General features: G+C 40.0%; 1 protein-coding gene across 10 annotated transcripts in view; it reads left to right on the forward strand.

The window, feature by feature from the left end:
• The window catches only part of mical2a (microtubule associated monooxygenase, calponin and LIM domain containing 2a), a 40,609-nt gene that overhangs the window by 7,079 nt on the left and 6,815 nt on the right, over positions 1-26,715 (forward strand). For 5 of the 10 annotated variants that reach the window (XM_040012077.1, XM_040012078.1, XM_040012079.1 and 2 more), the window contains exons 1-17: positions 4,724-4,984; positions 10,955-11,162; positions 12,588-12,695; positions 13,821-13,922; positions 15,249-15,404; positions 16,978-17,078; positions 17,589-17,846; positions 18,553-18,668; positions 19,372-19,498; positions 19,590-19,680; positions 20,390-20,537; positions 22,330-22,529; positions 23,024-23,127; positions 23,250-23,315; positions 23,401-23,535; positions 23,872-23,976; positions 25,183-25,443. In XM_040012077.1, coding sequence (XP_039868011.1) covers positions 4,724-4,984; positions 10,955-11,162; positions 12,588-12,695; positions 13,821-13,922; positions 15,249-15,404; positions 16,978-17,078; positions 17,589-17,846; positions 18,553-18,668; positions 19,372-19,498; positions 19,590-19,680; positions 20,390-20,537; positions 22,330-22,529; positions 23,024-23,127; positions 23,250-23,315; positions 23,401-23,535; positions 23,872-23,976; positions 25,183-25,443 — 2,547 coding nt within the window. The other 5 variants (XM_040012081.1, XM_040012082.1, XM_040012073.1 and 2 more) reach the window with 4 other exon arrangements.

Raw genomic sequence — 26,715 nt, forward strand, 5'->3', positions numbered from 1 at the left:
AAAAAATGATTTCTGGCTTTGCTAGTAACAAATTAACATGTTCCTGAGGGCCACAGACAAAGAAAGTATATATCTTATAGAGTAGTGTAGGAGGACATAAAGATTTAAAGATTTTTGTTGTGTAGCTGTTGCAGGTACACTTTCACATTCCTAAGATTCCTCCTTTATCATACTGAAAACTGATACCTGGCGGTGTCTCTCAAAGACACGTCAGTGCTTTCGTTTTATTTGTAGGACACTCAGTTGCATGCTCATCCATACGCAGGAATGAGATAAAATGTTCTCACAGTACTGTGAAAAACAAAGTACATCGCATGATTCAGTAGCTTGAAAAACCACATTTAGCATCAAGAACCTAAAGTAATCGTTTTCTGTAGGATTGTGTCATTCTGTCAATTTGTTGTGGAGGAATTTTGTCCCACTTTTCTTTACAAGAATCTGCCAAATCAAATTTGGAGAGCTACCTGCTCCAGTGACCCAACATGAGAGCCGTGTGCTTGGGATCATTGTCCTCTTGCTGCTTACTGTTAGTCTTACATTTGATTCTCGAACAAGTTGTTATATAGACGTGGTCAGGGTGGGCTCAATAACTCTAAGGTCCTGTGGCTGCAAAAAAACAAAACAAAAAAAGCCTAAATCATCACCCCTCCACCACTTTGGTTGACAGTTGGTATGAGGTGTTTGTGCTGATATGCTGTGTTTGGTTTTTCCCAGATGTGGTGCTGGGAATTATGGTCAAACATCTTCACTTTGGTCTTGTCTCACCAAAGGAGATTCATCCAGAAGTCTTGTGGTTTGTTCAGATGCGACTTTGCAAACCTAAGCTGTGCTTACAAGTTCTTTTTTAAGAGGAAAAGAGCCTTTCTCTTGGCCACTGTTCCAAACAAGCATTAGTTGTTCAGGAGTTTTGTTTCTTTTTTTCTTTTTTTTTTTACAACAAAATGATTGCACAAAGTACTGTGACATCACTGACAATTTATCAGATATTAGTACTTCCTGGATTGATAATTAAAACAAACAAACCAAAGCTATTTCTATATAAAAACCAGCCTTTTTACAATTAATCACTTCCCTTGATCTTCTCAGGACTAAGGTAGTTTCACTTAATTATACTCCTTTCTAAACACACAGGAAACTTAAACCTACATGCGATCAAAATCTCCAATCCTATTAAGCATTATATGGTTAGACATATGACGTGTATGGCGTGTGTGCATGTGCGTTCAGCCTGCTTCATCTGTCATTAGTTATATTTTTTACAGCTGCTTTGCGGATTCACTGTGTCGGCCCACAAGTGACTTTCCATTCTGTCAGGCAGGGATGGTGAAGTCATAGGACTCTGCCAGAGACAATGCAGTTAGAGTGTTGAGCATCGACTTGGCTCTGAAGACAGTAAGTGGTACCTTTTCATTAGTCCTCGCAGGCTCCTATAGCAGATGTTTCCAATAAGGGTGCCTGTTTTACCACTTTGCTTAGACTGTAATGTGAATACATAAATGCAGTAAACATCTCTTTGACTGAGCCATCCACCAAGGGCATGAGAGCTTATTGAACACTCACCAAAGTTTAGAGTAAAATGATGTCATTGCATAGAGAAAATACAGCAACAGACAATAGTGATGACAATGGAAGTTTCTTTTGTTCATTTTGTGGTATAACTTAGCAGCCCAAAAGATTATTTTAATGCAAATGTCAAAGAAAATGACTAAATACAGGCAATGGCAGACATTACAAAAGCTTAAAAAACCCCATGAATATACAACAATATTCCAATCACAGTTTCCTGCCATGCATGTAGGATTAAAGCTTGTGTATCATTAATCACGCTCATCGTAGTTCTTGCTTGTCAGTTGTTGACAATTAAGAGTAGATTTCCCAAAAATCTGTGGAGGTGGTCCTGCAAGTTGTGGCTGGTGAAGCCAGAGGGCTAGCAGTGTGAGTGTTGAACTCATGCTGATGGAGCAGTTCAGGGCTCTTCTAGCCACGTGGCAAAGGAATGCCAGCTCACTGAGTGAGGCTGGATGTTTGCTGTGAAGGCCTCAGAGGTCTATGAGATTTACTGACAGGACAGGAGCTTTTTGAAGCACACACAATGGTATACCTCTTTTCAATTGGTTTGATAATGTTCCCTTTCCCAGCCGGTTTCTAAAGTGTAAAACAACACCGACAGGAGCAGCAAAACAGGATGCAAACACAGGGCCAAACAGGATCTTTTGCAAATGAATATGTTAATTTTAGCCTGGGGACACTGTTGTTGCTGTGGTAGCAACATTCAAAATCTCACCACATTCAAAACACAATCCAAACTGTCCTGACCCAGGGTTCAATGGTCGTTGAATGTGAGTAAATTTCACTGGTTGCTTGTTGTTGTTTTTTATTTATTCTTTTAATTTCGTTTCTGACTTAAGCTCCCTACGACAGTCGCGCTCATGTAGGCACGTGGGCCCGTGGATTTGATAGTAAGACTGTGTTGTTCTTTAGCTCTGGCAAAGTCTTGCACTTGTAGACTGACCTCTTTTCAAATCATGCCTCCATTAGACATTAAAATACCAAAGGCAGACTTCGCCCAAAACTCACGGAAGCTGTGGTCTCCACCCAAGTTAGCCCACACATGCTTAATGCAGACATTTTTCACATTTCGCTTTGATGTTGAACCCCTGGCACAGACTTTTGTAGCGTGGTTTTCAAAATGCTTGATGGTTGTTTGGGAGAAAGAGAGAAGTGAAGTTTTTTTTTTGTTCTGTCAGTTCAGCTCTGCGATGACATGAGCATGTGTTAGTAACAATTGCTTTCACACGCAGGCGCATAATGAATACAAATATCTGAGTACAAGGTGGGCTATAAAGCGTGCATACCTAATCACATCTATCAGCCTATGTTAGTCTAACGTTTCCTTACAGTGAATTTCAAGGACCTCTTTCTTCCTTCCAAAAACACTGTCTGGTTTTTTAGTGGAGCGAAAAATACCGCAAGATAAATAAAGTGATATGCAAAAGTCTTGAGCCGCCCCTCATTTCTCTATAATTTGTTTCCAAGGAACCAGACTTTGTTTTATTATTTTTTTAAGCAGCTTTGAACAATAGTTCTCCAGGCTTTCATAGTTTTCGAGGAAACTGGAAAAATGGAGGATAAAAGAAGAAGTGACAGGCCTAAAAACTATCCACAGCAGATGAACTGTATTTGAAAGTCATGCCCTAAAGAAATAGGGAAAAAGTCTGATCAGATGGGAGGTCAGGCAAGAGGTCCAACAGTGAGTGTTCACAGCCATCTGTAACACCTGATGGATGCTCTGTCATGTTTGTGGCTGGATTTCAGCCAGTGGTGCTGGGAATCTTGTCAAAATTGATGGAATTACGAACACACCATCAGATGTTGATCCACCATGCAGTAACATTGGGAAAGTAACTGACTGGCAAAGGTGGATCCCAAAAACAGTGCCAATACAGTAAAAGCAAACCCAAATAGAAAAACACACAATGGAACACTATCAGTCATGGATTGGCCTCCCCACAACCCGGACCCCAACATTACTGAAGCAGTGTGGGATCATCAGACAGAGAACAAATATATAATGCCAAATCGCAACAACAGTTGGCTCAAGGTGCTTCATAATGTAAGGTTTAGACCCTACAACACTGCAGAGATGCCCCCAACAACCATGAGTAACAAGGAAGAAGACTCTGGCAGAACCAGTCTTAGGGAACGGCAGCCATCTAAAGATAGTCACACCAAATAATCCAGATTGTTACAATTATTTAAACTCCGTTTCGCACCTGATATGCTACATTTATGTTGACATGTTTTAACAAATCGCTGCACCTTCACTTTATTGTGTTATTATTTTAGGGAATGGAGCCCATGATGGGCTTCATTGGTGTTTGATATATAAATGCTAGTTACTCAATTTAAAACTGGCTATGATGGAAATGTTTTCTTTATTCTTGTATCAAAATGAATCCCAGTCAAAAACATGCTACAGTTTTAGTTGCATGTTACATTATTTTCATGTCGATGTTCTTGTGTAAAATTGAAACTTTTCTTTATTGCAAAGCTGTCAAACACACTTGAAGCTGCTGAAAAGTTTGACTCTTTGTTGTACCAGGACGTACTACACAAAACCACAAAGACCTCAATTTACAGGCTCCCATGGTTATGCCTCTATAAAGCACGAGTAGTAAATATGCTCCAACAGCTGCCCGATGTTGACAGACTGGCTCATTCTACTTCTGTGCTCGGTTTTCTCTCTAGTGTTTGTCTCAAATCCTCCTATGTGCTTGAAATTTTATCTTGTTGATGTGGGTGTAAGCTTACTGTGTTTCAAAATGCCTGTTGACTTAGTGTGGAGTGGTACTGACTGTCCTGTAATTTAAAGCAATTCGTTATGGTAAGCCGGAGTCATGCAGTAGATAGAATCCAGCTGTGTTGCCAACCTACCTTAAAATACTTCAGCGTTTTAGTTTACAAACCCTTAAAAGAGCTCGATGTAACATAAGGAAAATGCTTAGTTTAGTCATTCTAATAACAGAATAGGGAAAAACATCATTTGCCTAAAGCAACCTATGAGAGACTCTTGCCATAAGATGACGTCAGGCTCTTATGTGTCTTGCCTCCTCAGACGGGGCATGATGGTGCGGGCCAAGCTGAGGGTGTAGCCACATCTGGCAGAGACCGCTGAACTAAGCAGGCGCCTCCGTACACCAGACCATCTACTGCAGCTTGGAAGATGGGAGAGACAGAGGAGGAGAGGGACAATGTAGGGAAGCTGTTTGAGAACTTCATCCAGGCCTCGACCTGCAAAGGAGCCCTTCAGGCCTTTAACGTCCTCTGCAGATGCCAGAACCTCGACCCCGCAGAGCACAGCACCTTCTACAACAGTCTGAAGGCAAAGGTTACCTCCTGGAAAGCAAAAGCGCTTTGGAGTAAGCTCGACAAGAGGATGTCCCATAAGGAGTACAGAAAAGGCCAAGCCTGTGCGGGCACTAAGGTTGGTTTGATTACATCTTTGTGCATCTACTGTACACACCGCAAAAAAGTCATATGAGGTGTTGACATGATATATTCTGTTTATATTTATCAACTGCTCTCCACAGCCCCATAAATTCTTTGATTATTTCCTGGAGTGACCTGATGGCTGAGCGATTAGTGTTCATAACATTCCCAGAGGGCCCCGCCTATGCTGCAGTTCATTCCCCTGGTCTTTTCCCCCAAATTTCCTGTTCTTGTCTCTATCACATCTATTTAAAACCAGAAAAATCAGTTAAAAACAATGTATTCTCTAGCTTCAGAAGGACAAGAGGTGTTTCTAATCTGGTTTAGGACAGTTCTGTTGATGTGTTGTTTCTGCGGCCATGTTGCTATTTTTAAAAAGTCTCCTTGTTAGTGGTTTCAAGGATCCTTTACCCCAGACTGCAGAGTCTACTGCATGACAGCAGCTGTTTTGTTGGGGGTTTTTTGTATAGAAGAAACAACGATAGACGTCATCTTTTTCACACCTTTTTTCATTTGCTTGACAAAACCTTTCAGCAGCCAGCTCTCATATTTTGACTCTAAGCTTCACTTTTGAGTTTAGTGGCTGAAATAAAGCTAGTTAAAAGTTAAAAGTGGTTAAAAACAGTAAAGCTGGGAAAATGTTTAGTCTGATGGTGTTTCTATCTCAAGCATGTATCTTTCAGTTTATTCTCGGTATACGCAGAAAGCTAACAATGTGTTGATTGGCCTGAAAGTCTAAAAATGATCACAAAGCTTGGTTCATGCATCATTAAAGTTGATGTTTTATGATTTAGGAAGTATCTTTATGGTTTCGTCTCACATGACTCCTTTTTAATTGTACCTCAGTTCAGGGGCAGTCTCACTGAGACCCTGCTAAAGTGCTCTACAGAGTGCCATAGCTCAAGTAGTCTTTATTTTAACCTCTACTTGCCCAGACAGTTACTCTTTCACTCCTTTAACAGCTCTCAACAGACGGGGCAGGAAATGTTTTCTGCTGCAGACAGGTGTTATATGACAAAACTGGAATAAATACATCCTGAAATTTTCACAAAGACAGATCAGCCAGCAGAAAAAAATATAAATTGCATGCATTTGCATTTTATTACTATTAAAGACAAGGGGGAAACCAAGAAGACAGCTGTGTGTTGCTTGTTTTTGACTGTCGTGTAAAGATTCAGTCCTATTCAGACAGCAGATTAAACGTGCAATAAGAGCGCTATTCACGGGGTAGTCTTGAACTGCATGATGAAAAACAACTTGCAAAAGGGACAAAAGAGCCATAAAAAAGGGTGTGTGTACAGTATCCTGTGTATGCGGGCGTGGGGGCAGTAAAGGTGATGACGGAAAGTAGAAAAACCCAGAGGAGTGTGATTACCTTGCAGCCTGCAGCAGCGCTCAGATTCAGAGAGCTTTTTTTTTTATTGCCCAGAGAAGCAGACAGCATCAGTCAGCAACTGTGATTATTTGGCCCCAGCGTTACTAAAATTGGGCTCGTCTCAAAGGGTTGGAGCCAGGCCCGCGTTATTATTGAAAATGTGTTTTTAAAATGTGAGCCCGGTTTTACTCGTTCTGCCTGATTTAAGCCGGCGCCCAAACAGGTAATAAGGAAAAAATATTTTTTGAAGAAAGTGTGACCCTTAAACTTCTGAGCCAAAACTGTTAATTCTGACAATCCACAGAGTTGTGTTATAAAATGTAGACGCTTAGCCAGTGTGTGGTGCGTAGTGAATTTGGATTTGTGAATTTGTGATTGTGCAAATGCCAGAGATTTAATGAGCCGGGTACACTTGCACAATGTTTTAATTACTCACGGCCAGGCGGTCTGCCGTTACGTGATTAAAAGCGTCTCCTCTGAGAACCGCGAGGTAACGAATCATTTTTATGACAGCGCAGCTCTTTAACACTGACAGATGTGATATCACTCAGCACCTCTTCGTCTTCTTATTGCTGCTGTAGCAGTAACTTTTTTTAAAAGGATGTAATGTCATCTGGGTTTTATTACCGGACACAGCTGGCTGAGGTGACATGTGGCTGTAGCTTGTGTCTTTTTCATGAAGTTTTACTGCCTACAACAGAATGAATCTTTTCATAATAAAGACGAGTGATGTCAAAGTCATTTTACATCGTGGGCTGCATACGGCTCACTGTGATCTTAAGTGGGCCAGATCAGCAAAACTCAGTTTTCTGTCATTGTCAAGAAATGTAAGTACACATTTAATCCTTGTGATATCTCAATATAAGAAAAAGAAGTGCAGTTTCAACTTTATGACTCAGTTTATCTACATGCTAAAGAAATCCAGCTGTGGTAAATGAAATATGTCAGCCTGACTTAAAGGGTAAGAAGTTCTGGTAGCTCATCGTATTTTAAACTGTGGAATCAATGTAGCTGTAGACCAAAGCAATTGTTTATCTGTTACTTAACTACTTTGGTGCAGTATGAATGACTGTGCAGGAGGTTGTTATCAGCAGGAAAAGCTGTACAACTTATGAAAATACTGTTAAAAGTCCAAAATTCATGCCCTTCTTCACATTTTCCAATGCGGTCCAGTGGGCCAGATTGTAGTCTTCGGCAGGCCAATTCGGGCCCCCGGGCCTCAAGTTTGACACCCTAATATAGACAAAGACATTTTCAGTGCACCTCACAGATCTTTTTTTATAATTACACCTGATTTAAACACGTATAGGAGTTTTTCTTGTAGCTTCTCTTCAGTTCCAGTTTTACGTTCCAAACTGCATTGTGCGTATACATGAGCCTGCATGACTCTGCCAGCGCATTAGCATCACCTGCACATCAGAGAAATCACCTGGAAACCTTTACATGTTTCTTTTACATGAGTTTTGCATTGTCTGTGAGCGCACGCAGGAAAATAAACAAAACCAGAGTCACCGCCTCGCTTTTGTATGTCTGCTTCAAACAGTCAAATTGCACTTTATAATAATCTCCCTTTATGCTTCCTTGTTTTATGTTATTACCTGTATGCATTAGTGTGGTATTTTGTCATGAGCATGGGAATTATTGCACTTTGAGAGGTCAAATTGACCATAAATTTTGACCAACAAAATCAAATTAGTTAATGCTCGAGTCTAAGTAAATGTTTGTGCCACATTTAAAACAAACAAACAAAAACCTTCAATCTTGTTTGTGAGAAATCATGCTCCCAATAAAGGGATGGTCAGATGGACAACAGCAATACAAAATTCCTCTGTGACTGTGACACTAAAAAGTCACAAAATATAAAATGCTGCTAGAGGTCCAAAACTCCAACGCGTGCCTGTATTATCTTTAGGTGACTTTCGTTAATCTGCTTTTCCCCTAATAAAAGGAGCAACTGTAAATCTTTTGGCATGTTGTGGTCAGACCAAACAGCCTTACCAGTAAGAGCGGTAATGCAGCGTAACGGTTCAGGGTTTGTTTGTGTGGGTTTACCTTAAGAGATCATTCATTTCAATATGCAAAAATTGTGTGGCTGGTTTTAACCCTATAAAAACTAAACTATGAGATAATTGCCAAAAAATTATGTTTTTTCCCCGTTTTAACTGACAAATAAAAAAAATCAGTTTTATTTTTGAGTTTTTGTTTCTATAATTTTTTTTATATATTTGGCTTTTTTTTTTTTTTTAGCTCAAGAATTATTAGTTAAAATGTATTGTGCAATTTTCAAGGGTTTGGGGAAAAGAACTTGCACTGATGATGCAGAGGTCTCAAAATGCTGGTGGCTCCGTAGTGTAGTGGGTTACAGATTTGCCTAAGGAGTGAAAGATCCCCAGGAGGAGACACAGATCCCTTTGGGGTTGCATTAAAAAGAAGAAAAAAATCTGTCAAGTCAAACATTTGTCACTATCTGTTGTGGTGAGCCACTGTGAGTGATGGAGCAGCTGGAAGTTGCTTTATCTTAGAAATGTAAATGTTTGCTCTGTTTCCTTAACCTCCTGAGTCCTGTATCCTCATATATCAAGATTAGCCTTTTTGGCACCCCATCTTTTGTACTGCTCAATAGAGTGTTTGAGGCTTTGTAAACAATAGTGACTTTATTGTGTTATGCTGTAAAATAAGCCTATTGTCCCCATATGAGGACATAATACTTTGTGTATAAAAGAAATTCTTAGTTTTTACTTATCAGTTCCAAACAATCGCAGATAGAAATGAAAAAAATACCAAATGAGAGGTCAAGTCTCTGGAGGTTAAATATGATGATGACGTGAATTGAGTTTTGCAAAATGCACAAAATGAAAACACTAACTTTTGCTCTGTGATTGCTATTTTCTACTGTTTTGATCCTATAAAAATGAGTTGACAATATAATGTGAAGATGAATAAATAACCTCCTGATTCTCTCCCGATGACAGAGCAGAGGCCTCTTGGCTATGCTGTACGTTCACACCAAACTGTGAGTTTATCACCAGACCAACTGGGCTCGGTGATAAGGCAGGAGACAGATGTCAGGGCTGGGATGAGAATGAGGTCACAGGTGGGCAGCTGAAAGGAAGCGTTTGTCCTGACTCGGCAGATGTGGAGCTGGCCCTCAGGAAAAACCTCATATCTGGAAAAATATATGAGCGAATGGAAAAGTGGTCAAACAAAGGGCACATCTTTGCTAATTATTGCTGGAGAGATCAAAGCGGTGATGTGAGTTTAGGAAAATTGGACACACTGTGACGATACATCTGAACAAACCGATTTAGTGCTGCTCTGCTGCGACATCGTGTTTTTTTTTTTTTTTTTTTTTTAATTTTAATTTTTACATTTTTTTTAGCATCCTCGATTTCGGTCTGGCTGTGAAAATAGCTGGTTCGCTTAACTTCCTCTTTGTTGAGGAAAACAAACCTTGCCAGTAGGCTTGTCCAGGCAATGCTTCCACCACCTGTTTGTGCTTCACACCTGAGAATACCTCATTTTTATAACCTCGGGCAACTCCTGGTTCAACATTGTGTTCTTCATCACACCTGGTGCTCAGCTGCTCAATACGAGAGACAGTGCTGAGTGATGAAAACCCAGCTGCTTGTTTTTGGTGCAGGGAAAGAAGTCGATTAGGTCATGATGTCGGATTGTCTCACAGAGCTGATACATATTAACCCTCCTCACTCTTTCTGGTTGTGTAGTTGTTGGAGACTCAGGATGGCAGGGAGTGAGCTGCTATAGATCTTTGTGTTGGATAAGTGGCAAACCTTCCAAGAAAAGTGAAAGAAAAGATATTTTCAGCATTTAAAATGTGGTGAGGCTATTGAGACAGGAGACAGTCCGCCTTGTTGCACCCAGCAGGAGTCGGAGCTTGCCTCTGGATTAAATCTCAAAAGAATTGAGACACATCTTCTCTCTGCACAGTTCTCTGTAAAGCCTCTTAATGTGCTCATAAGGAAAGGAGAGTTTGCCAGCACACATGCGTCACTTCTTTCATCTATCACTCAAGGAATGATGTCATGTTTGAACCGCACATTCTCAGACACACGCAGTAACCTCAGTGAACTGACTTCATGCATTTTTGGGAGAGGCTGGTGCGTGAATAACGAGATAGATATGCAAAGGTTGGTTTAGGTGGGTGGAAGTTGTTCGCAAATATCCATTTTTGGGAAGTTCCTGACAAATGCACCACTTTGGGCACCCTGTAATCTGTCTCTCTCACGTTTAATGTGTTTTATTAACAATCCTCACGCACACCGGGTGGTCTGGGGAAGTTATCCTAACACACAATAATTCTCTGAGTCAATGCCAGTCTTCCTTTAGGGTCTTTAAGTAAGACACTCAGCCTCTAAGTGGTGCAGTGAAATGGTACTCTCTATCGTGATCTATGCAGATGTCATGATGCTTCTTGGCATGTTATAAACAAGTTGGCTGTGAACTATTTTTCATCTGGGACTCTGCAGGAAAACTCTCAGCCTTCTGCTATTAATATTGTACAAAGACTGAGATTTTTGCTTGGTTCCTTGTGTTGCTAATGAGGTCAATTTGTCATTCCCTCTTATTTAGTGCCTCATCATCGGAGGAGGTCCCTGCGGCCTGCGGACTGCCATTGAACTTGCCCTACTGGGTGCTAAAGTGGTGGTGATTGAAAAGAGGGACTCTTTTTCCAGGAACAACGTGCTCCATCTTTGGCCCTATACCATTCATGACCTGCGGGGACTGGGGGCCAAAAAGTTCTATGGAAAATTCTGTGCCGGAGCCATCGACCACATCAGTGAGTATCTGAAACTAAACCGGCCTTTGCTTTTCTTTGACCTGTTGTCACAAATTATTATTATTAACTCCAAACTTAAAGTGCTTTATGCTGCAAAAAATGTTGACATTAAGGTGCTGTACATACATAATATTACCAAAAGTTTTAAAGAGTCTGGAGAAATTTCTGTGCACAAGGGTACTGGATGCCTGTGAAAACTAGTATGCCTGTGATCTTCAGGTCCTCAGGTGGCACTGCATTAAAAAACAGGCAGGATTCTGTCATGGAAATCACTGCATGGGTTGAGGAACACTTTCAGGAATCATGCAAAGAAGAAGCCGTGTGAACATGATCCAGACAGGCTTCTCTGAGCCAAAGCTCATTTAAGGACTAAAAAACTGATCTGTTGTCAGATGAATCAAAATTTAAAATTCTTTTTGGAAAACATGGAAATTGCATCATTTGGACTAAAAAGTAGAGGAACCACCTGGGTTGTTACCTGAGCTCAGTTTAAAAGCCTGCATCTCTGAAAAGTTTGGCAAAACAAATAAAAACAGAGTGACAAAAAAGACCTGTTGGGCTGTTGGACAGATAGAACCTTTTTAAATGTGTGTCGTTGAGGGCTCATCTTTTTTACCTTTTCTGTCCACTGGGCACTAAATGTTTTGATTAAGCTCATTCAGTTGTACTGAAAGCAGCAGTAACAGTCTGTTCATTTTCTAGAAAGATAAGCATAGAAACTGCAGTATTTGGAAAAAAATGACAAAAAAAGAACCTTTTGTACTTCAGGGTTTAGGTTTTTCAATTCAATTTAGTTCAGTTAAATTCATTTTTTTATATATACGGATAATTAACTGAAAATTAGTTGCTGTACACCCACCTTTAGCTAATATATTTTACCTTACCGAATAAAAGCAGGTGCAGCAGATTTATGTAATAAAACTAATGTTGGGTAATTATATTAGTTTCTAGTTTCACTTGTCTCCATAAATCTTCCTCATAACTGCTTTGGTTCTTTGCTCATACCGAGGCTGCTAGCTCGTGGCTTGCTCTGAGCTTTCCCTTTGTTCTCTTTTTTAAAATGTCCGTGTTCAGCCGGGTGAGGGTGATTCAAGAGTCTGTAAGAGTCTGTGGTCACCTCGCAGTTTACTTTGGGTGTTTTCCTCACCACTGCATGTGTGTTGTGCATGCATAAAAGGGACACGTGAGTCTGATTGGCCGGTGAGAAATCTGACAATACTGGTCGCTGGTCAGTCAGTCGGTGCATCTTTAATTTTAATCATTTGTATAAAACTCATTTGTACAAAAGAAGCAATCCATGATCTCAACGTTCCTTTTGTATAAAGCTTTCAAATTTTCAAACAATGAGCTGTTTCCTCTCAAGATGGTGTAAAAACTGGCAGGCTTACATCTGTGTCCAAACATTAATCTGAATCTGTCTTGCAGGCATTCAGCAGCTGCAGTTGATCCTGCTGAAGGTTGCCCTGATTGTTGCCGTGGAGTTTCACATCAATGTGGAGTTTGTCAACCTGTTGGAACCTCAGGAAAATGAAGGTCGGTTTCATGTCCAAACAACAGATTAACAGCAAGTTTGTCTTCACTCGCTGACAGTTTGTTTATTAGCCGCAAGATTTGGGGAGATTTAAAAGGCTGAAATTGTACAGCTTGGTGTTTTAATAAGGTGAAGTTGAGATTTTTAACAATGTGTTAAGCTCAATGAAGATGTTTCTTTAGAGATCTATACTGTGGAGCTTCCTGGAGGATTTGTAGTAATCCTCCTGCTCTGCAGCTTTGGCTCATATTCAAGGCTGGTTAGACAGCGAAAGACTTTTCATCCTGCAGTATTTAATTTCCTTGACAGCCATCGGTAAACACGAGATAAACATTGGCATTGAAGTACTTTGCTATCATGTTTGGATGAGGTCAGCAACGGTTATTTTGCTCAAATGCATATCTGATACAGGAGGACTTCATGTATTAGAAAACAGTGAGAATAAAAGTATCACTTTCCTTTTTTTCCCCAACTTAATGGCATTAACTGAGCGCTGCTTCGTAAATGACTACTTGACCCTCACATCCCGCATTTCCCTATAAGCTCTGAAGAAGAAAATAGCGAACATGCTATTGTGCTGTTCCTCCAGCTGTAATATCAATGCAGTGATAACAAGAAGAGCCTGGCCTAAATTTAGACACAAACTTGTGTTCTGTGCTCTGCTGCGACGGACTTAGCCGTGCTTTTGACATCATGGAATGCATTTTCCACATGATGATATTGCACAACCTGCCAAGCTGTTCCTGTGCTGGTCTCACACTTCTGTAGCTCCCACTTGCACGCTTAAAATGGGTCATAATAAAGTTGAAAGAGTACTTCAGACTTTAATTATGCTGATGGTCTGCAGGCCAGATGCAGTTGACCTTATGCTTTGAGTCTCTTACTTTCCTGCTCATCATAAAGCTCTATTTGTCCTTTTGTTCACTCTATGCTGATGACTTTAGAGTTGCACAAGCATGGCAGGCGGCGGAGTGATCCAGGAAGAAAAGGTGTCCTTATCATGTAACATTCCCCATGGCATGCGTTATTGTTCTGTGGTGGAATATTCAAATAGGAATGAAAGGCTGTTGTCCTAGGATTTATATTATGTGGCTTTTCGGCCCTCTCAGTTTTACTCTGTCTTTCAGGGGTTGGGTGGAGGGCTGCAATCCAACCTGATGATCACCCCGTGGCTAACTTTGAGTTTGATGTGGTGGTGGGAGCTGACGGACGCAGAAATACCCTGGAAGGTGAGAAGACGGCAAACAAAAGTGATGAAGAGTATAGATGCCTCAAGGATGTACTGTACTTTTAGACCTGATGAACCTGTTGTGACTAAGAAATTGCTCAAAAATAGTTTAATAGCAGACCTATTGTGCACTTTACAGCCCTTACATTCCTCCAGACTTTTTCTGGGCTCTCACTTTAAATAAACTTGAGGCACGTTATTACAATGCTATAAATGAAACCCACCTTTTGCAAACTTGCACTTGCACGGAGCCATTGATCTCTCCCAGTGGGACCGGCTGCACACAAAACAGCCAAAGCTCTGTACATAAATAGAGCAGAGCTGGGGCTCAGCGCAGCAGCTGATGCTTTCCCCCTGGATCTGTTCCATCATCCCATCTCCATCCGTCTCCTCTCTTTTAAAAATGCTGTCATCTAACGACCAATTCGCAACAAATGCTTATTCCTAAAAAGGGCATTCTGGGGCAGAACAAAACGTTTAGCTCATTCCCCAATTATGAAGACTCCTGGGGGAAATAATTTTTCCCTGCAGTGAGCTTGCTTTTGTGTCTTAGCTACGGTAACATAGAGCAAAATGCTCTCCGTTTGTTGTTGCTGGTTTTGGAAACGAGCAGTGAAGTGACGGATGACATTTAACAGTGACAGTGCGGAGAGGCTGCAGCACATGCTCAGAGCATCACTTCTGTACCCTCACTATTGCACACATCACTTTGTTATATGGAACCACTTGATTTCCCCCCTTCCTCGTAGCCTTCACACACTCATAGTTGGGAGTCTTTCATTTACAGGTTGGAAAAGAAAATAGTTTGATTTGCCAGTAAAATGTTGAACCTTAATTTGAGTTATTTTGGTTATGGGACTGAAGAATGCATGATGTTTTTATTTTTTTTATTTCCTGTGTCCATTTCTGTTCAAAAGATCTGACATTGGCAGTCATCAGCAGAGCTATTCTGCTACTTTTGTATTTAAAAGATTTAATTAGATTCCACAAAGATACTTTCAAAACTATTTTTGAACTTGAATTCTTACACCTTGAATACATTGTTAATAAAATGAAAGAATGCCACATACTTTTGGTTCTGAAGGCTAATTTGATGATACGTTTGACAGTTTACTTCTTGGGGCTTTTTACAACACATAGCTTTTTGTTTCCTTGTCGCTAAAAAGAATCACCTTGGCAAGCTGCCTCTTATCCTAAAATGACTTCCTTGCAGTTGTGGTTTACTGCTAGATTTCCTCTGGAAAGGATGATAGGCCTTTGTTTGCTTGTGAAGATTAACATCCCCATTTCTTTCTCTCTTCCGTCTTTATTTTTTCCATTCTCCCAGGTTTCAAAAGGAAGGAGTTCAGGGGTAAACTGGCAATCGCCATCACAGCCAACTTCATCAACAGGAACACCACCGCAGAGGCCAAAGTAGAAGAGATCAGTGGAGTGGCTTTCATCTTCAACCAGAAGTTCTTTCTTGACCTCAAAGAAGAGACAGGTGGGAAGGGAGTTCAAATAGACTCATTAAACCTGGCAATTTCAGAGGCTTAAATTTGAATAAATGCCTAGTTAGTCAGTATCTGATGCTGAATTGTCTTGAGTCCAGTATCACCAATGCTTTATTGTTGTTTGGTATATGATTTTTAGCCCCTTGGTGGGTAGTTGCTAGGTAACGTAATGATGTCATATCATCCATATTGAAATTTTTGTGTTGATTTTGTGATGTTATGATTGTGAAATAAAAACAATGTTATGCTTTCACAAGGTGTTATAGGTGCATTAACACAACAAATGAGTCATTTTGTTGGTAGATGGTTGCTAGGCAACATGATGACATCATGATATGTGACATAGAGAAAAGCCCTCAGGTGCCTAAGATGTACCTGTGTGCCAATTTTGGTTGCTCAACTCCTGATAGTGTAGGAGGAGTCTGTGGGCAAGCAAACAGACAGAAAGAGATTTAGTGTATTATAGTAAGATTACAAACTGGGTGTTACACTATGTTGTTATAGTTTTCACTCACCCATCCAAATCATTGAATTCAGCTGTTCCGATCACTTCCATGGTCACAGGTGGATAAAATCAAGCACCTACACCTGCAGCTCCGTGAATTCAGTGAATTTAGTGAGGAATTCGTTACTAAATATAAGTCAACTGTTAGTGGTATTGTAACAAAGTGGAAGTGATTAAGAACGACAGCAACTCAGTTATGAACTCACAGAGTAGGGTCAACAGAGGTTACCGACTTTCTGCAGACCTACAAACTTCATGTGGGCTTCAGATTACCTCTAGAACAGTGCCTACAGAGCTTCATGGAATGGGTTTTCATGGCTGAGCAGCTGCATCCAAGCCTTACGTTACCAAACACAATGCAGAGTGGCGGTTGCTGTGGTGTAAAGCCTGCTGCCACTGGACAGCAGTGGAGACGTGTTCTCTGGAGCTGCAAATCCCACTTCTCTGTCTGGTAATCAGATGGATGATTCTGGATTTGGCAGGAGAACGGTGGTTGTCAAACTGCTACAGTTTCACACTTTAAAAGCATGTTAAATATTTGATGAAACACATGCAATTAAAGAAAATGCATGTTACATCATCCAATTTTTGCATTTCAATTTTTTTTCAACAGTGGATGAGTCTTAAATATCACACATAATAATGGATCCAACAGGATCAGCCACAATTATCTGTTAGATGAAAACCAAGCTGTTTAGATTAAACTTCTCTGTGAGACCACTAAGTCACTACAGACCAAATGCAGCAAAAATCAGATCTAAAATCTTCAAATTTACTAAAAGTTTCAGGGATATTTTGCACAGTGTTCTCAATACCTGAAGAAATATCAAGAATGTTGTGCAGCGACTGTTTTCATTATTTTCACTGTGATCATTCTGAGCCTCCAGCAATAAAAAATAAGAAGTCTGTTCATCAGAAAGAGACACTGATGTGTGAAGAAACCATTTATTTAAACCCCTTTCAGCATACAAAAGCGAGTTCAAGCTTTCATCTCAGCGGAAAAAGCTTGTTGATTTTTATGAATTGTAGCCGTAACGCAAACTTGTCATTTGTCACAGGTATTGATCTGGAGAACATTGTGTACTACAAGGACAACACACATTACTTTGTCATGACTGCCAAGAAACAAAGCCTGCTGGACAAGGGAGTCGTCATCAACGTGAGCAAAATACACTAGCTCCACAGATCTGCTGTAATCTTATTTCATGCTGTCTGTTTTTTTTTTTTTTTAGTATTATTATTATTTATCTTATATTTTAAAAATAAAGAATATTACAGGCAATTTTCAGTTCAGGTTTCTTATTCCAAGAATTAATATCATGAACTAAATACAATAAATTTGAAATCGTCAAATCTTTTGTTTATTTCTAAGACTGTGTCGTTAATGTGTTAAATTCATTGTACTGTAATTTGTTTAGCCCTAAGCACTGGATTCAGGAGAACCATAACAGCTAACAGATGCAGACAGATGTTGGCAGAACTTGATGCTTCAGAGATTTCGATTCAGAACGATTTGATTTTATCATTTATTAATCTGTGCTCATCAGTTTTTCTTACTTACTTTTCTTTATTCACTGTCTTCCGTTGATTTCTTTCATAAACAGAGAGCTTTTGTTTCGCTTTTGCACACAAATTCATTGTGGTTGTTCTGACTGCTTCGGTCCGACAGGATTACTCAGACACAGAGATGCTGCTGAGTGGTGAAAACGTCAACCAGGAAGCTCTTTTGTGCTACGCCCGAGAGGCTGCTGACTTTGGCACAAACTACCAACTTCCCACACTGGACTTTGCCATGAACCATTGCGGGCAGCCAGATGTAGCAATGTTTGACTTCACTAACATGTACGCCTCTGAGAACGCTGCTCTGGTCAGGGAGAGATTTGGACACCAGTTGCTGGTAGCACTGGTTGGCGACAGTCTGCTTGAGGTAAGACAGCAAGTAGCAGAATCCGGCATTCATGGCATGGATATTTAAATTCCTCTATCCAATTGCTGTGGGCAGAAGACCGGGTAGAAAGAGGTCGTTTACAGTTTGCTCTGTCTCAAACTTGATGGTGATGTTGTCTGGAATCACTAAGGGAGCAGAATTTTTGCGCTCTGAGACAATGGTGGTGGTCCAGAAGCACACAGGGACATTTCAGGAATCTATTTAGAGACATGGGCAACCTGAGCTTTTTTTAGGAAAGTGTGTAAGATATTCAAACTTGGATAGTCAATGCTTTGGTATGTGACATGACAGGGTAAAACATAACAACAACAGAAATACTAAAGACATCCCAAATTCCAGACAAGACCAAACTTTTCTCTAATTGAGCCACATTTTTCTCATTTCTTTGGTTTCCCATCACTTTTATTTTTTATTGTGTAAGCAGTCTCTCTGTAAAAGGAAATCTGCACTCAGAAAACATAATCACCCCCTAACACTTCATGTTTGCAGTTTGCTTAAGCATGACTTTATTTTTCCATTATTTCAACTTCTACGACCTCCTCTTCAATCCTGGAATCCAAAAAGCTTGTCTCCTTTTTTTGTATATCCCCCGATGACCAAGAGAAGAAGTATGTCAAACAGACTAAAAGCCACGGCACGATGCCTCTAACAATAACTGGCAAACTTGTTGTGTGTTGCTGTGTAGCCCTTCTGGCCAATGGGAACAGGCTGCGCCAGAGGCTTCCTGGCTGCCTTCGACACGGCCTGGATGGTAAAGAGCTGGGCGCAGGGTCAGCCGGTCCTCGAAGTGCTGGCAGAGAGGTACCCACACTTTATGTTGGGCATTAGTGAGCGCCTCCTATAAATCTGTGCTACTCAAACACATTGTTCACATAATCAGCATGTCAAACTCATTTTACGTTGTGGGCCACGAACAGCCCACTTTGATCTTTAGTGGGCCGGAGCAGTGAAACTCACCTTTCTCTCAGTGTAAAGAAATTTAACTACACATTTAATTTAACTTAATTAATTTAATATTTTAATATAAGAAGTGCAACTTTAGCAGTACATGTCAGTTTTTCTACATGATAAAGAAATGCTTTAGGCTTAATAATAATAAATCTTTTTAATTGTAAGAAAAAAATGCATTATTGTTATTTATTTATTTATTTATTTATTCATTTATTTATTTATTCATTTGTGTGTAACATTACAGAAAAAACTCTGCTAGCTCATTGTGTTGAGTTTCCTGTAATTATAAAATGGAATATTTCTGTTAATTATTTTTGAACCAAGTGAAAAATGTTGTTATTTAAATGTTTATCTATTACTTACTTACTTCGGTCTTTATCAGCAGGAAAAGCTATAAAACTTATGAAAATACAGTTAAAAGTTTATATCCTCCCTCACATTTTCCAAAACTGTCCCGTTGGCCTTCTTGAAGGGGACTGATCCTTGCCCCCGGGCCTTAGGTTTGACACACTGGCATTAAAGTGATGCAGTAATGCCTCTTGTCTTCGTACAGGGAGAGCATTTACCGACTACTACCACAGACAACCCCTGAAAACATTGCCAAAAACTTTGAGCAGTACACCCTAGACCCAGCAACTCGATACCCCAACCTCAACTCTACCTGCATCAGGCCTCACCAGGTGAGATGTCAGCAAATCTGTCAATGGATCATTTAAATACTAATACTAATATCTCAGTTCCAACAGCTCTTTCTTTGCCTTTCTGTTTCAGGTGCGTCATTTGTACATTAGCGGACAGCTTAACCCCTGCTCTCTCGAGCGTGCCGCTACCATACGACGGCCTGTCAACCTCTCCAGACGTGGTAAGGGTTAAAGGAATTGAATGCCACTGAGTCATCTCCAGTTATTCACTAATACTATAACTAATAGGGTTTCTTCTCCTTTCAAAGGCTCCTAATGCAATCATTGTAGCCTAAATCTCCCCCATTCAGTTCCTTCCCTTCTAACAGAAGTAGTAAGTCGCCAGAATTAACTTCAGTTTAGGGAATAAGTCACGATATGAGGTTTGTTTTTACATGTGGGTTCACTGAAGAGAGGAAACTTTGAAAGAAGAGCTGCCGAGCTATGAAAGAAACAGTCAAACACACGTACATCCCTCTCCAATATCAACAAAACTCAATGTCACGTCCATAAAACAACCCTGCGTTTAAACATTTAAAAAAAAAATCAATGACAAAATTTTGAACATTGGTGCCAGAATTCTGTTATATTCTGTTTAGTCTGATTATTCTCGCACTACTCTGTGTGTTTGAGTAAAGCCACTTTAGTCAGTCATTCTTGTTTCGTACTTGTTTCTACAGGTTTGTGTTTGTGTACAAACCCCAGCACCCACTCTAAACATCTTCTTGCCACTTTATGTAACAGCACACTATTTGTTGGTTTGTCGTCGTGACATCATATCTGACATCATAACCACCGAAACTTTCTTCTAACACAGCCTGCCTTCTTTTGACTGCTTTTTAAGAATTTGATCATTTTTAAAAAATCGTCTTTTTTGTGCTTCTGTGGCAGACTCAGAGGTCAGACCAGCGAGGCTTCTCACTTGGTGCCAGAAGCAGACGGAGGGCTACAGGAATGTGATAATCACAGACCTGACGTCTTCTTGGAAAAATGGTATCGCCCTCTGTGCCCTCATCCACAGATTCAAGCCTCAGCTGATGTACGTATCATCTGTCAGATAATATCAACCTGCAGAGCCACAAACTGATCCCAAACCAGTTGTGTTAACATAGTCGTAGCATGCATGTATTCACATGAGCGTTATCTGTTTTCCTGAGAAGATGAACTCCATTAGCTCTTCAAAAACAACTAGTTGTGAGGAAATTCACATCGTACAATGGAATGCTAAATATGCTTGGTATGCAATGAAGGGCACTGATCTATATGTGTGTTTATCTGATCTGCTCTCTACTTCCTTAAAACTTGTGCTGATAGATGGGTAAAAATACTTCATGCACAGCTGTCCCCGAACTAGCTGGGTGCTCACAGGAGTGTGCAGCTGTGTAAATTTCATACATGTCAAGCCAAATTAAATAAATACTAGCTGCTCCAGTACGCATAGCAATGTGTGTCCAACAGAATTACTATTGACTTGTATTTAATTCTAAAAAAACCCAAGTTTTTCTCTCTATCGATTCAGAGCTGTGGAGAAAAACAGCTAATCAAGAACAAAGAACAAAAGCCATACTTTCATTCTTTGCCACGTTTCAGATCAGACTGCTTCTCACAGCATGGATTTAGTAACTCTAATTTTATCCTCTAACCCCTTAATTAGTGCCTTCATACCTTGCCACATGCCACCACAATTTCATCTGGTCCTGTAAGTTTCCAGGAACCACTGGCATTTTTCCCCTTTCCTCTTTTCCATATGCATGACTGTCAGCAGAGCAGACAGCAGACAGAGCAGGTTCACAGAAGAGAAAGGCAGAAAAAAGTGAGCCTGAGCACTTAGCGAATAATGCCAGAGTTTGTGTGCTCTGCTGCTAGGTTACCGCTCTTGTCTTTACATTACTTCATTACTTCTAAAGTCGTCTGCACACTGTCCACTTAGGTGACGACATAAAGATGCCGTTTCCCCCATTAGAGGCTACTGGCTGCTATTTTCTCCTGCATTTGAGGAAAGTGGTTCTTTGGCTGTGTTGGAAATAAAAATGTGTTTCTGAGTGACGTCATTCCTTTGCACATGTAGTCATTGTCAGTCACATGAAATGTACAGTTCCCTTAAAGAATGTCACTTACACACCATACATGTCCGCAGTGCATCTTAAATAATATAATAATATTTTGGTGAGCCCATGTGAGTTGGAGCCTCAGTTTCCTGTTCTTAGATGACAGGAGTAAGCACCTATTGTGGTCATCTGCTTCATGTGCATTCAGGGATGCTCTTCTGCATACCTTTATTATAACAAGTGCTTATTTTGAGTTACTGTTGGCCTTCTGTTAGCTCAGATCAGTATTCTGACCATTTTCCTCCAGTGTCAACAAGTTATTTTCACAAATTTTCTCTTTTCAGGCCATTCTCTGTAAACCATAGAGATGTTTGTTTTTTTTTTGGGAAAATCCCAAAACGGTTTCTAAATTACTCAGATCATCCCACATTTAAAGTCACTTAAATCACCTTGTGTCCATAATATGATTCCTAGTTAGAACTTCATCAGGTCATCTTGACTGTGTCTAAATTTAGTCGTGTGATTGGCTGCTTATCTTGATTACCAAGCAGTTAAACAGATGTACCTAATGAAGTGGCCACTGACTGTAAGTCAACGTAATACCCATATTTTAAAAACAAGTTTTTATGTGTGTGTTGAGGAGTGATTTGGGAAAATGTAAACCAGTACCAGACAAAAGCAAAACAGTCAAAAAACTCTGACAACATGTGTTAAATTACAATAAAAACACATAATATATTTATACTATTTAATACTCAGTGTGACTGTTTTTGCCTCCATCAGAGATTTTGACTCATTAAACGACGAGGACCACGTTGCAAACCTCCAGCTGGCATTTGACATCAGTGAGCGGGAATTTGGGATTCGTCCATTCACATCTGCGAAGGAGCTGAGTAAAGAGGAGGAGCTGGATAAAACCAAGATGATCAACTACCTGTCCAAGTTCTACGAGCTCTTCCGCGGAACGCCTCTACCTGCATCAGGTGCCCTGCTCTATTATTCTGTGTTGTTAGTTATAGCCACTGAAGCCTGGTATTCGTAATATTTCTCCCTCTGTTTTGTTTTTATTCCTTATCTTTTACACCAAATTCCATCGGTGTTGAAGGTCTTACATTTCTTTGGATTTTCTGTGAAAAACTTCGCATGTTGTTCCATCCTGTTAATCAAGTGTAATGGTATGAGAGGAATGTGTATCTGCACCAGCACTGCGAGGTTGCACAAGTCTGAGATTCTCAACAGCATACAGCTGTCTGTCTCAACAGAAGTGCTTTTAAAATTTCTGCCTTAACTCTTTTGGAATATTTAACCCCCAACTTCTTACTTCAGCTTCACTGTTTCAGGGAAATGAAAGGGGGTGTCCCAAACCACTCTTACATATTCTGTGATCTGTAAGGGAATTTCACAATAATGTGACGTTACTGGCTGTTCACGGTTGAAAAATGTGAAGCTGTTAATGCAGTCATGTGTTATTCTGCAGGTTCCAGAGGAGTGGATGAAAACAATGAAGATTATCCGTCGAAGGAAGTCAAAAGTAATAATAATGTGCTCAATTTTGCACTGACCAGGAAACGGGTGCCAAAGGTAACTCTGCGCAGAAGTGCAAGTTTTTCTATTTGTTCCTTCGGTTTGCTTTATTCCCACTTGTTATTGATTAATCATGACTGTCACATATTCCGATTTTTTTCCTTGCTCTTTGTTTTTAGGAAGAGAAGAAGCTAGACGGTACAGACCCCATTTACAAAAGAAGGCGGAAGTTCTATTTGGAGGAGGTTTGTTAGCATATAATTTGCAAGTGCATAGTTGATCATTTTGCGGGGGTTTTTTATGCAGTAAGTTTTGTCTGTCTCTCTTTAGGCCACTAACTTGGCCAGTAATGGCTCCACAGTTCGAGACAGGCCGGATCCAAAGGAAAATAAAGTGCGCTCTATGGCTACGCAGTTGTTGGCCAAGTTTGAAAATAAACCGAACTACACCATCCGCAAAACACAGGTAGAAACTATACACCAATATGTCTCACAATCGTATGTAGATTTTATTTTATTTCCTGAGTACTAAGTACTGTATGCACTACATTTATCTAAACAACAGGTCAGAAATGGTAAAATCGCCATAGAATTTTTCTTTTTATTTCATGGATCATAAATATGATTTAAATTTCCCCAGTTATGAGCTCGATTCAGACAGTGGCTTGTGGTTTTAATCTGACAAAACTTTCCTTTTTGCTAGTGCCTCAAAATCTTCTCTTGTCTGATTTTGCTGCTGGTATTTAATCTACTCATATGTTTCTGTTTCTGTTCTTTTTACTAACCCTCTGCAAAATCACAGTCAGACTTGGAGGAGTCCTCATTCCTCCGTACTCTCGACCTCACTGACGGTCTGCCTGTTAAACTCAGACCTCCGGTCCCACCCAAACCTTCTCCTGTGACACAGGTAGTCCAGAACTGCACAAATTAGACAAACCAAATGCATCTGAAAAAAGTGTTTAAAACCTATAAAATTACAGCATATATGTACTTCATGTAGTGGATTTTAGTAACAGATGCCACTATTGTATAAGGCTCTAGCAGAATTCTTCCAAAATAGAGGTTTTTAGGGATCTTTAAAAGGCCATACTTGTGGTTTTGCTTTCTTTGGGTCTGACTGACACGGTCCCTAATTTTACTCCATAAACCAGCTAAATGCCTTCATGCTTGACTGCAATCACATGTTGCACACGCACCCTCAGTGAAGCTGGCACAAAACTGAAATCTCAAAATTTAAAATACACAATTAGACATCTGTTTGTTACTTAAATAAAGTAAACAATGCTTACTTTGCAGTTAGCTTTAAATTCAAGCTTTATTTAATTTTCACATTTGATATATATTTAAATATTCAGAATCACACATTATATGAATATAAGATCCACGCCTGTATTACAGATAGTCACTGAGCAGGCTCAGGATGAAGCAGTTTGTGGACAAACAAGAACTCTTTGATAGAAAAACTTAAAATTTTAAAGTCACTTGAACATTTTTTGGAATTTCACATACATTTACTTATGTTCCAAGATGGCTGCTTATTATGTTTGCGAATAGTCGTAGCCAATGAGATAAAAAAAAAAACATTGTGTCCTATTCAGCCACTGCTGAAGTCAAAGCATTGCATTCATTAGCTGAGCTGTTGGAAAACCAGCAAAAAGCAAAAGTCAGCAATGTCATAAATTCTTTCATTCACGTTGAGTCTTCGGTTGCTGACTTGCAGTCTCAGATGTCAGGCTGGTTTTCCAATTCTTGACCATCCCCCAAATAAATCTTCTTTAAAAACAGGTTCTTCTTACACATGCATGACCACGAGATGGTTACATAACTCTGGGAAAACATAAAGCAAACAGGCCCATATTGATATATTACCTATGCGGGCTGATTTTCATACTGTGCTAGCATGACTAATGTCTGCCAAGGGGGCAGGAAATCAATGTGAAAACTTGTGCTGTGCTTTAAAATGGCTGATTATTTTTAGTTAATGGGTTGAAACCATCCGTATGGCTTTTTACAGTATCTGATCGCTGAGTGGATGCACAAAAAAACAAAGGATTCGTTGTTTGTTTACTTAGTGATGAGTTATAAGAGCTCACATGTTCATTGTCCCTTTCAGTTTGGAGTCAGTATCAGAAAAGCAGCACAACAGTTAGTCTGCCTGCCTCCAAAGACTCTGCCCAAACCCCAGCCCCAGCTTCAGCCCCCACATCCATTTTCTGTAGTAAAGCTCAGACATGTCGATCTAGCGCATGCTGAGACGAAGCCTCAGCTGGAGGGTGCAGAGCCCCCTGTTTCTCCTTCCTCCTGTCAGTCAGCAGTCCATTTCATGACAAGAGTCCTCCATCGTCTCAAGGAGGTGGACGAACACATCTCTGAGGTGAACAGTGCCTCTTCTTTTATTTCTTTAACTCCTGTTTTCTGTCTGTTTTTTCATTCTGTCCTCTTTCTAAATCACTGTGATTGTTGCGTTTCTCAACAAGGAGTGAATGTTGATTATATATCATGTACTGATTATACATTTAGGCTCGTGTAATATGCAGTCTGATGGTGACGTCAGCCCCTTTATTATCCAGCCTGACAAAAATTTGCAAGAGTAGTCTTACAGACCTGGCACAAACTGAAACAGACACACTGATTATTCGCAAATCTGCAGTCACAAGCTGCAAATGGGTTCCCGCTAAGCGCTATACATATACAGACCATTTACCATTTCCTGCACCGACTCCATTCTGCATTACAAAAGTATCAGTGACATATCAATCCAATATCAAATAATTTAGTGTAGAAATTAAAGTGCAAAGGAATATTTTAGTTTTGAATGCACTTTCCTTTAAGTATGGGAAGAAAAATAATGCATGTGCTTATTAAAGATAACTTTGAGCTATTTCAAGTGCTGGCAGAAAGAAATAATAGACTGGTAAATTATTATAATCTGAGTGAAGTGTCCTTTTTTTGTAGATGTTGCTTAGTTTTAAATTAGGAGCACTTTTCTCCTTTGCTAACTTAGCTTATCTATATTTAGCGTTGTTGGAAGTTTTTGGCCTTTTAATTTAGTCTTTTTTATGATCCCTTACAAAAGTTTTGAAATCCATATTTTTTTTAGAGCTATCAGACTGTTGCTAACTAGCTATCAAATTATTACCACTCTCAAATCTGTCCATGACTGGAGTCAGAAGATCGCTAACTTAGCTTAGCATAAACAGTGAGCGCATGCAACTTAGTTTGTTAGTTAGTTAGTTTGTTTTTTTGTTGGACTGCCAACAGACACAATCTCTCAGATTTATTTCTTTAGCAAGAGTCAGGAAGATATTAGAACTTACAGCTGTTCTGTGGGAGGTTTTTGTTCCCACTGTTGCAAAGTGCTTGCTCATAGAGGAGTTGCTTGATTGTTGGGATTTTCTCCAATAATGTGAGATTCTACAGCCGACTGATGTGAATTGGCGCGATATAAATAAATAAACAGGATATGAATTCACGAGATGTTTTTTCCTCATTCCACTGTTTATGCTAAGCTAAGCTAACCCCCTTCCGGCTCCAGCTCTAGACTGACATGAATGGTCCACTGACGCCTCTGATTTTGAGATCGTAAAAACAATGATGCTATTTCAACACATAAACTCTGACTAATGTCAAGAGAATCAGCCACAGA

Source organism: Simochromis diagramma, unplaced genomic scaffold, assembly GCF_900408965.1.
Source record: "Simochromis diagramma unplaced genomic scaffold, fSimDia1.1 OVJJ01000603.1, whole genome shotgun sequence".
Taxonomy (NCBI): Eukaryota; Metazoa; Chordata; class Actinopteri; order Cichliformes; family Cichlidae; genus Simochromis; species Simochromis diagramma.